Source organism: Salvelinus namaycush, chromosome 18 (assembly GCF_016432855.1).
Source record: "Salvelinus namaycush isolate Seneca chromosome 18, SaNama_1.0, whole genome shotgun sequence".
In the NCBI taxonomy this organism is placed as follows: domain Eukaryota; kingdom Metazoa; phylum Chordata; class Actinopteri; order Salmoniformes; family Salmonidae; genus Salvelinus; species Salvelinus namaycush.
In genome coordinates this window covers 42823812-42835849 of record NC_052324.1, presented here as the reverse complement: position 1 = coordinate 42835849, position 12038 = coordinate 42823812, and the positions used below count along the sequence as shown (strand labels likewise).

At 44.9% G+C, this 12038-nt stretch overlaps 1 protein-coding gene across 2 annotated transcripts in view; it reads right to left on the bottom strand.

Annotated features, from left to right (window-relative positions):
* The window catches only part of LOC120063468 (BMP-2-inducible protein kinase-like), a 96150-nt gene extending 84721 nt beyond the window's left edge, over positions 1–11429 (bottom strand). For both annotated transcript variants that reach the window (XM_039013849.1, XM_039013850.1), the window contains exon 1: positions 10417–11429. In XM_039013849.1, the coding sequence (XP_038869777.1) occupies positions 10417–10561 (145 nt within the window). In that variant the 5' untranslated portion in view covers positions 10562–11429. The remainder of the gene's footprint in view (positions 1–10416) is intronic.
* Between the last annotated feature and the right edge of the window lie 609 nt (positions 11430–12038).

The window sequence follows — 12038 nt, the reverse complement described above, 5'->3', positions numbered from 1 at the left end:
CTACATGGAAACCATGTTTACATGATAAGGGTCATTAGGGTCACAACAAAACGGAAGAAACTTCTTGGACTTATAAGAAGTCCTAGAAATAAAATCCTGAGAAACTTTTTTTTCTTCTTTTCTTTCAGTAGAAAACGTTTTCCATTGTGGGCCCCATTGAATACGACTCTAGCCAGCTGTAGCTCTGCTAGGTCCAGGAGTCTTTGCTCTCATCTAGCCCAGGGCTCTCCAACCAGGTTACTGGAGGTTATCCATCCAAACCCAGTTGTAACTAACCTGATTCAGCTTATCAACCAAATTATTACAATCAGGTACACTACAGGATGGTAGCTCTCCAGGAACAGGGTTGGAGAGAAGACCTACAGGACGGTGGCTCTCCAGGAACAGGGTTGGAGAGAAGACCTACAGGACGGTAGCTCTCCAGGAACAGGGTTGGAGAGAAGACCTACAGGACGGTAGCTCTCCAGGAACAGGGTTGGAGAGAAGACCTACAGGACGGTAGCTCTCCAGGAACAGGGTTGGAGAGAAGACCTACAGGACGGTGGCTCTCCAGGAACAGGGTTGGAGAGAAGACCTACAGGACGGTGGCTCTCCAGGAACAGGGTTGGAGAGAAGACCTACAGGACGGTGGCTCTCCAGGAACAGGGTTGGAGAGAAGACCTACAGGACGGTGGCTCTCCAGGAACAGGGTTGGAGAGAAGACCTACAGGACAGTGGCTCTCCAGGAACAGGGTTGGAGAGAAGACCTACAGGACGGTAGCTCTCCAGGAACAGGGTTGGAGAGAAGACCTACAGGACGGTAGCTCTCCAGGAACAGGGTTGGAGAGAAGACCTACAGGATGGTAGCTCTCCAGGAACAGGGTTGGAGAGCCCTGATCTAGCCTCTCAGTTTGCGCTCATCTCTCAAAACAAAGGCCTCTGGTCAAGATACAACAAGCTGATTACACAACAGAACAATGTTGAGGCTGTTTGTCATGATCAAACTGAGTGAGTGTGTAGGGCAGGCTTGGTTTCTGATTTTTTGCTGACTGAAAATAAAATGTAAAATAGTGACACCATCAGCATGTTCTGTGAGTGGAACTACAGGCTCACTTCCCTTTTCCTCTCTCAAATGCATCAACTGTACATACACGCAGAGGACTTTCCCAGGATGCATTGTGTTTTGTGGTAGTCCATTTAGACTTGGTAATAATGGTGATCTCCTATATACAAACATTATCTTACTATAAAAAAAGGGAATTCAAATCACAAAAAATTTGTTTTAGGGCTGGGGGAAAAAAAAGCTCCTAAAGACAGGAAATAAATTCAACTGAGCACCATAAAGCTTCAACTTCATCCATGCAAAGCAAGGAACAATACAAGTTAGGCTCAGCTGCTTCCATACATAGAGCACTAGACTAGAGCCCTGTGTGTTCCCTATACAGGAAATATGGTGCCATTTGGAATGCACTTACACCTCATTACCGTGGCTACGGACTAACACCGCAGGTGAGCGACTGACTGAGACCAGTGATACTGGCAACCTGAAATGTCTGATGTCGTTGATTTCGGGAAAAAAAAGAAAAAAAAACACAACAAAAAAAAGGCAGAGAGACATTTCCTCTTGGTCGGCTGTGCGACATACAAGCTGACATTTGCAAGCCCAGCACTGTTACATAAACAGATGTAGGCTAGCTTGTCTGCCTGGTAGCTTTAAGGAAGGGGGAACAGAACCCTGATGGGGTGTGTGTGTCTGTTCGGTATTGGAGAAGAGATCACTCTCTTCTATGTTCCAAATTGCACCCTATTCCCTATATAGTGTACTACTATAGACCAGAGCCCTATTCCCTATATAGTGCACTACTATAGACCAGAGCCCTATTCCCTATATAGTGCACTACTATAGACCAGAGCCCTATTCCCTATATAGTGCACTACTATAGACCAGAGCCCTATTCCCTATATAGTGGGGTTCGCGCCCAGGCTCTGTCGCAGCCGGCCGCAACCGGGAGGTCCGTGGGGCGACGCACAATTGGCATAGCGTCGTCCGGGTTAGGGAGGGTTTGGCCGGTTGGGATATCCTTGTCTCAGTATGTAAAAATGTAATAAAATGTATGCACTCTACTGTAAGTCGCTCTGGATAAGAGCGTCTGCTAAATGACTAAAATGTTTAAAAAAATGTAGTGCACTACTTTAGACCAGAGCCCTATTCCATTCCCTAAAGTAGTGCACTATATAGGGAATAGGGCTCTGGTCTATAGTAGTGCACTATATAGGGAATAGGGCTCTGGTCTATATAGCGCACTACTTTAGACCAGAGCACTATGTGCCCTGTGCAAATTTGAGACACAGACCATACCTGCTTACTTAGTCTGCTACCAAAACACAAATCAGCCTGAGGAGATTGGCTGGCTCCAGAAAGGAACCTCGCCCCCACCACCATTCTATATCAGTCCTTTAATTCACTTTTATATATTGGGCCAAAATTTGATTTGACTATGGACTTACGGTCAACCACGTATCACATAACGTGAGTGTCAAGACGCAGTGGAGTTTTAGGCTATTGCCTGTGGAGAGAGGACAAGAGTAGGAAACCTAGTCAAGTCTGCTATCCCGTATAGGTGACAAGTGAGTCAGTCAACCTATAACCTATGGGTCGACGAAGAGAGATAGTAGGCCACGGGTGACTTCCTGTGACTAGATCCCATCTTGTCATTTCTGTAACCATCTCTGAGACAGTGACAGACCTCATCAGAGAGACTGAGAGCAATGTGGTGGGAGGAGAGTGGAAAAAACAAAGTTCTTGCTTATCACTAGATAAAACCACTGCAGTGCGTGTGTGTGTCAGGGTTTCCGTTAGCCGGTAATAGCTGGCTTTTTGGTCGATAAATAAAAATTGGCGCTGGCAAAGTGTCTGGGACAAGAAGAAAAAAATCCCATTGCAAAAGAATGCCTTTTAGCCTTCCAGTCAATGTAAATACATTTGAATGGTCATGCTTATCGGTTTACAGGTCAATTTGCATAACTTCGCGGAATTAAATCGGCGCGTGTGTAACGGATGTGAAATGGCTAGCTAGTTAGCGGGTACGTGCTAGTAGCGTTTCAATCAGTTACGTCACTTGCTCTGAAACCTATTAGTAGTGTTGCCCCTTGCTCTGCAAGGGCCGCGGCTTTTGTGGAGCGATGGGTAACGATGCTTCGTGGGCGACCGTTGTTGATGTGTGCAGAGGGTCCCTGGTTCGCGCCCGTGTCGGGGCGAGGGGACGGTTTAAAGTTATACTGTTACATTGATGCTGTTGACCCGGATCACTGGTTGCTGCGGAAAAGGAGGAGGTTGAAAGGGGGGTGAGTGTAACGGATGTGAAATGGCTAGCTAGTTAGCGGGTACGCGCTAGTAGCGTTTCAATCAATTACGTCACTTGCTCTGAAACCTAGAAGTAGGGTTGCACCTTGCTCTGCAAGGGCCGTGGCTTTTGTGGAGCGATGGGTAATGACGCTTCGTGGGTGACTGTTGTTGATGTGTGCAGAGGGTCCCTGGTTCGCGCCCGTGTCGGGGCGAGGGGACGCCGTAAAGTTATACTGTTACATTAATGTAACTGATTGAAACGCTACTAGCGCGTACCCGCTAACTAGCTAGCCATTTCACATCCGTTACACTCACCCCCCTTTCAACCTCCTCCTTTTCCGCAGCAACCAGTGATCCGGGTCAACAGCTTCAATGTAACAGTATAACTTTACGTCGTCCCCTCGCCCCGACCTCGGGCGCGAACCAGAGACCCTCTGCACACATCAACAACAGTCACCCACGAAGCATCGTTACCCATCGCTCCACAAAAGCCGCGGCCCTTGCAGAGCAAGGGGCAACACTACATCTAGGTTTCAGAGCAAGTGACGTAACTGATTGAAACGCTACTAGCGCGTACCCGCTAACTAGCTAGCCATTTCACATCCGTTACACTCACCCCCCTTTCAACCTCCTCCTTTTCCGCAGCAACCAGTGATCCGGGTCAACAGCATCAATGTAACAGTATAACTTTACGTCGTCCCCTCGCCCCGACACGGGCGCGAACCAGGGACCCTCTGCACACATCAACAACAGTCACCCACGAAGCGTCGTTACCCATCGCTCCACAAAAGCCGCGGCCCTTGCAGAGCAAGGGGCAACACTACATCTAGGTTTCAGAGCAAGTGACGTAACTGATTGAAACGCTACTAGCGCGTACCCGCTAACTAGCTAGCCATTTCACATCCGTTACACGTGTATTTTTCTTTAGTCGTTATGCATTTTATTTATCACAAGCCAACAGCATACAGATACAGAGCCTCGTTTGAGCGGGAAAATCATTTCACACAGCACGAGAGCAGCTGCTACAGCTTGTCAAACAGCTCACAATTTGCCGTTTGAGTGAAACGTGATTTTTTTTTTTTTATAAGCCTAATAATTGCACAACAATTCAAAATGCAATCACGTGTTAAAAATAGCAACAAAAAAATTGTCTATCAAAACTATTTCTATTTCTCAAATGGTGATTGAAGCACGCTTCCCAGTCGCCATTCAAGTGCATAGGCTCGAGCTCCTGAGTGACACTGCATCTCAGTGCAAGAGCCGTCACTGCAGTCCCTGGTTCGAATCCAGGTTTGGCCGGGGGTAGGCCGTCATTGTAAATAAGAATTTGTTCTTAAACTGGACTTGCCTAGTTAAATAAAAGGTTAAATTTAAAATACATATTTTTTTAAATAGGCAATGGTAGGCAGACTTCCGTGCATCACACACCACTTTGCATTGAGCTCAAGTAAGTAGTATGAAAACATATTTAAAATAGTTTAAAACCTGAACGTTTTAGTTCATGTTATGAGGCATGTCGTCTTAACTTGCTACAAAGTAGCCTAGCCAAAATCAGACCATAGAAACGAGGAGGCAATTAAAAAGGACTTCCATAGGCCACTGAAACCAGTAGCCTATTTCGCTCATATTCTATTGGTTTTCAATTCAACTTTCTTTCATTGACCAGTAGCCAAAGGCACAATTCCAGGTCATATTAGCAACCCACGTTAGTTGATGATAATCCTAGTCATATTAGCAACCCACGCTAGTTGATGATAATCCTAGTCATATTAGCATCCCACGCTAGTTGATGATAATCCTAGTCATATTAGCATCCCACGCTAGTTGATGATAATCCCAGTCATATTAGCATCCCACGCTAGTTGATGATAATCCCAGTCATATTAGCAACCCATGCTAGTTGATGATAATCCCAGTCATATTAGCAACCCATGCTAGTTGTTGATAATCCCAGTCATATTAGCAACCCATGCTAGTTGTTGATAATCCCAGTCATATTAGCAACCCATGCTAGTTGTTGATAATCCCAGTCATATTAGCAACCCATGCTAGTTGTTGATAATCCCAGTCATATTAGCAACCCATGCTAGTTGTTGATAATCCCAGTCATATTAGCAACCCATGCTAGTTGTTGATAATCCCAGTCATATTAGCAACCCATGCTAGTTGTTGATAATCCCAGTCATATTAGCAACCCATGCTAGTTGTTGATAATCCCAGTCATATTAGCAACCCATGCTAGTTGTTGATAATCCCAGTCATATTAGCAACCCATGCTAGTTGTTGATAATCCCAGTCATATTAGCAACCCATGCTAGTTGTTGATAATCCCAGTCATATTAGCAACCCATGCTAGTTGTTGATAATCCCAGTCATATTAGCAACCCATGCTAGTTGTTGATAATCCCAGTCATATTAGCAACCCATGCTAGTTGTTGATAATCCCAGTCATATTAGCAACCCATGCTAGTTGTTGATAATCCCAGTCATATTAGCAACCCATGCTAGTTGTTGATAATCCCAGTCATATTAGCAACCCATGCTAGTTGTTGATAATCCCAGTCATATTAGCAACCCATGCTAGTTGTTGATAATCCCAGTCATATTAGCAACCCATGCTAGTTGTTGATAATCCCAGTCATATTAGCAACCCATGCTAGTTGTTGATAATCCCAGTCATATTAGCAACCCATGCTAGTTGTTGATAATCCCAGTCATATTAGCAACCCATGCTAGTTGTTGATAATCCCAGTCATATTAGCAACCCATGCTAGTTGTTGATAATCCCAGTCATATTAGCAACCCATGATAGTTGTTGATAATCCCAGTCATATTAGCAACCCATGCTAGTTGTTGATAATCCTAGTCATATTAGCATCCCATGCTAGTTGTTGCATCTTTAGATCTCCCCTCTTTGTAACAGATATTTTCATCTCCGTCTCATGAAACCGCTGGCATGTACAGTACGCTTTTTGACAATGGTGTTTTTTTCCCACCAATTGCATTACGGAACCAACATTTGTATGTGGCCTACCGCCGTGTGCGCATTGCTGCGCTTATGTGTAGAAATGATGTATCAACATTTGAATCTGAATGTTCTGATCTGTTCCATCAGCCTCATTGCTTTTTAACATGTTTTGTATGTAGCCTAGGCCCACTGGTTGTATAAATTTGGGATCTAATCGACCCACTATTGTCCCAAAGTCTGTTTGGAAAAGGCTATTTCTTTCTAGACAAGCTGACCAATTAGAATAGATCAACTTTTCTACTGTTCATTACTGGTCTTGTAGACTAAGGAAAAGTGTGCCCAGTTATTATAAAATCTTCAATCTACGCATCGGAATTCGTTAAGGTCGCACGCCATCGCATCCTCCAGTCGACTGTTCTGTTAAAACGAATGACCATAATCTATATGTGATTTTTGTAATTCTGCACAACGTGGATGGATGCCCTAATCAGGTTACGCACCCAATGAGTATGAGTCTGGTATATTTCTGAAATGCCCAGTAAATTAAAATATAAAATTTACCTGTCAAATGTCCTGTGCCACATTTTCCTGAGGAAAACCCTGGTGTTTTGTGTGTGTGTGTTCCTGCTCATAGCTAAATACAACCATTCTGTTGTGACTGATGCTTAGCACTGGACAATGATGAGCAGAGTTGAAACGCCATGTCTTTTTTTTACTGAACCTTCCCCACAAACATCCTAATTTGGACAATAAAAAGATACTGACTTGATCACACAAGACAAATGTGAGTATTTTTCAAAATTGTCAAAAGAAAAGCCAATCGATTAAAAGTACACTGAAAACAATAGAAAAGTTCACTCTTCAAAATAAAGTTGGAGCTTTTAGTGCCCTGAAAAGGATGGTCAAAAAGCTAGGATACCTCCCAGGTTAGAAGCTTAGGTTACTCACACACTTCACATTACTTCCTCCTATAACATTTTGTGCAGAGCAGACCACATTCTCTGTTAAGTTGGGCTTTGAGGGAATCTCATGCTTTTCATTAAACTGGCACAGCTCTGGTACGGAGGGGGGCAAAAAAGAGAGGGAGTGAGAGAGAAGAGCGAGAAATGGGGTAGAGATAAAGATAGGAGAAAAAGAGAGAGGGGGTGGCGGAGATGAGCCTCCCTCTGAGGAACATTCCATGATTCATTGAGTTGTTTCCTAAGACAGAAAGAGAGCAAAGTCACACCAGCAACGACCCTTTGACAGACACCACCCGGCTGCAAGCAGGGCAGCCAGTCTTAAGAGGGGGCCAGAGAGAGGCGAGCATTCAGATTAGCCGAGCGTCTCTGCCCTTGCTTTGTGTCCTCAATTCCTCGGTGGAAAGCCAACAAGCCTGAGGCCCCATTCCAATACCTTTACAATGCTGAAGTCACAGGGCGACTAGCCTGAGGCCCCATTCCAATACCTTTACAATGCTGAAGTCACAGGGTGACTAGCCTGAGGCCCCATTCCAATACCTTTACAATGTTGAGGTCACAGGGTGACTAGCCTGAGGCCCCATTCCACTACCTTTACAATGCTGAAGTCACAGGGTGACTAGCCTGAGGCCCCATTCCAATACCTTTACAATGTTGAGGTCACAGGGCGACTAGCCTGAGGCCCCATTCCACTACCTTTACAATGCTGAAGTCACAGGCGACTAGCCTGGGGCCCCATTCCAATACCTTCACAATGCTGAAGTCACAGGGTGATTAGCCTGAGGCTCCATTCTAAGTCCCAGGGTGAACCTCAGTAATATTTACTTGATTCCTCACATTTCCCTTTTCGTCTCCTTCTCAAAGAACATTAGAGCAGGAGACCGGAGGTTACTTCCCTTGGATTTTCTCCGCCAATGCTTTTTGAGAAGGATGATGCTAGGAATCAAGGAAATACAGTTGAGATTCACCCATGGTTTCCACTTCCTTGTTTTTGCCGTGTTGGATCCGTGGTTTCCTCTAGAGAAGAATGAGGATGTCCTTGATGGTTTCCTGAAGGAAAGAATGAATGAATGGTGCTTGTTTAACCACCAATCCTACGGGACGGACACAGTTGGAACAACCGAACTTCACACTCTGCTTCTCAAATGAAGATTTCAGTCACTTCATGTGATTACAGTGTGACACTGGGCTTACAGCCTCTTCTGTAAAAGAGTGGTGTTTTATTCCAGTAGGATCACGATGATTCAGAACTCCATCGCCGTGGTGATTCAGAACTCCATCGCCGTGGTGATTCAGAACTCCATCGCAGTGGTGATTCAGAACTCCATCGCCGTGGTGATTCATATCAGTTGATTGGGTTCTATTACACCAACTAGAGTATTTTTTTCATAGTGTGAATAGTGTAGTTTGTGTCCCATGGGTTGAGGCTGGGTGGCATCGTGATCGTCCTTAAGTCAGTGTCTACGACCCAAATTACACCCTATTACCTATATAGTGCACTACTTTTGACCATGGTCCATAGGGCTCTGGTCAAAAGTAGTGCAAAATGTAGGGAAGAGGCTGCCATTCGGGACGCAAAAAGTGTTTCTGAGACGTGGCGCAAAGGAAGTTGCATAGCATTAGATATATCCTGCTGCACTGTCTATGGGCGTCAGTGTAAAGCATCTTCATTAAGCCATACTTCAAATACAATGTAGTTTAAGCTCTATTCTAATATAGAGAAGGATCATTAGGCTACAGAGCTTTTACGGGGAATGTAGGGCCCTATAAAATCTACAGACGGAATCACGGAATACAGACATTAAAACCGAATTCAACAATCCTGAAAAATTAAAACGTGAAAAATTGGGGGGAAAAACAGAAACCTGGGGGAAATAAATAAATGGAATATGGGAGAAGAAAAAAATTAACGGAATCAGGCATCATGACAGTGTACTGCAGTCAGCGTCTGTGTGTTAATGGCGGAGGTGCATGACAGGCCTGGGGAAGGGAAGGCAGTCAGTGTTTTGCTTTCAGAAAAAAAACAAAATGAACTTCCTCATTCGCTCCTCACTTCCCCAATTCTAAATGGTGGGGTCCTTTCCAGACCACGTCTGAACATGTTCCTAGCAGTCATCCTTGCTTCCTACGTCCTTGTTTTGGCCTAAAATTCCTCACCTCCCTCTCAAAGCTCATTGGAAAAGGTCAGTAAAGGGAAGGGACCTTGTATCCATTTGAGAGGGAGACTGACACACACAGTATACTCTCCTGTGCACAGACAGCTTCTGTTTTAAAATAAAGAGTGGTAGAACAGGTTAGTCAGTGACTTGTTGACATGTGGGATCAGGACACCTGTATAATTAGGGAGCAGGTTATAGGCTAGATCAGGGCTGGAGGGCCTAGCGTCAGTGGGTTTTTTGGTTTCTTCTCTTTCAATGAATCCCTAGACAACCAGGTGAGGTGAGTTCTTTAGTAATTAGTTACCTTAAATTCAAAACAATCAAGTACACGGGAAGAGTGAAAACACACCGTCACTCGGCCCTCCGTGGAATGAGTTTGGCACGTGGGCTAGATGCTACCTCAACGGAGTTTGTGAGCTGGTGACGGGTCATTCAGCAGGCCGTGGGCCTTCTCCATGTTAAAGTCAAGTGAGGACTACCGAAACGCAGAGCGAGACAGGGAAATTAGAGGCAGTACAGGGGCGTGTTCAGTATGCAAACAGTGTGGAAAGTTGCAGATGCAAATACACTACATAGAACAACAACGCCACTGACATTCTGCACTGTTTAGGCCCTATTATAAATTCTGACATACTGTACTGTAATTGTCAATGTAATAATCAATGCCACCCCTTACTTGGCTCCAGAGTGGCGCAGCAGTCTAAGGCACTGCATCTCAGTACTATACAGGAGTCACTACAGACTCTGGTTCGATTCCAGGCTGTATCACAACCGGCCGTGATTGGGAGTCCCCATAGGGTGGCACACAATTGGCCCAGCGTCATCCAGGTTAGGGTTTAGCCGTTATTGTAAATAAGACTAGTATAGTTAAAAGGTTAAATAAATAACAAATAAAAAAGAATAACAGCCAGTGGAAGGTGCTGTGTATTTACTCGTGTGTTATGCAATGCATGTACTGTATGTGCAATAGCCTTACGACACATACATAGGCCTATAGAGACATACCTTCCGCTATGAGTTCTTCCACCATGACTTGAAACCGGCCCACGGCGAACACTTTCCCGAAGTAGTTGCTGAGTCCGGAGCCGGACCCGGAGCCCCCTCCCAGCCCGCCACTCTCAGACTTCGGCATTCGGGAGAACTTCTTCATTCTGGCTTCCTTTTGACAGTCTTGACCTCCAAATGCAGTCCTTTGGGCAGCCGATACGAACTTCAATCAATGTAGGATTTCACTGTCCCCTTGCTATATACTTATCCCAAATCGTTTCTTGTCCTGCATACTCTTCGGAGGGACTTCACTTACACTTGAATGTCATGACACAGCAAGGCGTAGCTATCAACAGAGGAAATGTTGCTCTTCTTCACTAGTTCGCTCGGTTAGTTATGCGGTTAACAGCGTTGCCTCAGAATAAGACAACAAATGTTATTGTTTTTTTTATTTCGACGTTGAAGCGAGCTCCACGCTGCTGGCTAACGTTAGAGCCAATGTAATGATATCAACTAGCTAGCTACTGTGGCTAACTAGCTAGCATACATGCAGCCGTTGCTGCACCCAAGAGTCTACAGACAGTTAGCAGACGCTTCAAAAACAATGAGTCCTAAAAGGCATGATATACACAACAAAGCATATGGGACGCTACCGGTGTTGAACACGGTCTGCGGCTTCGTCTCGCTAATAGTAGCCACAATCTGACTGCCCCTTTGTCAGACTATTGTCGAAGAAACACTCCCCCTCCTTCTTTCCACTATCTCAGCCCCCGACTTCTCCACGGCACTTCCCAATAAGGTTGGTGGTTAGCTCGCTGACTGGCTTCACTAACGTTAGCTTCTATCAAAATAGCTAGGACAGCATGTAGCCACCACCTCCACAGTGGAATACCCACAGTGCAATAAATGTCGCGTCCGATTGAGTTTATTGTGTCTTCGTCCCAGCCCCTCGGTAAACTTCCAACTCTCTCTTGACTCTCAGCAGCACTAATGTGTGGTTTTGGTTTGTTATTTCCCAATCAGACAGTTGACAACCTAACCCAGCGTTGTCCGTCCCCTCCTATTGTTATGATTGGTGGTGTACGGAGCGCAGAGACGTACAGGGCGCTTCTATGATGGGGCGGCGTGAATGACAGTCTGCACCGTCTCACCTTTCCTCTGTTAGGTTGAGGGAGAAACACACAAAACAGCTTCAAAAGGATTGATTGATAATATTTCTTATCAAGTAGATAGTGATCCTCATTGAGAAAATGTCTACGTGTTCAGCGTGTAGAACATGCCTTTCTCATCTTATTTGACAAATGTTTTGTATGATTCCTTCAACACGATGTCAGAGTTTGTGATTATATCAACTGGACAGATAACAAAGCAAAGTGGTTTTCAAATGGTTTCCTCATGCCAGTCCAAATCACATGAGAATAGGGTTGTTTTGAGGAAGTGACTTGGCATGACTCTCATTGGCTGCTTTTAAACAGGCAGCCCAATTCAGATTTTATTTCTCACTAATTGGTCTTTTGACCAATGAGATCAGCTCTGAAAAAAAGATCTGACGGAAAAGATCTGATGTGATTGTTCAAGACCAATTAGTGGAAAGAATAATTGGGCTGCCTGTCTAAACGCAGCCATGGACATCACTTTAG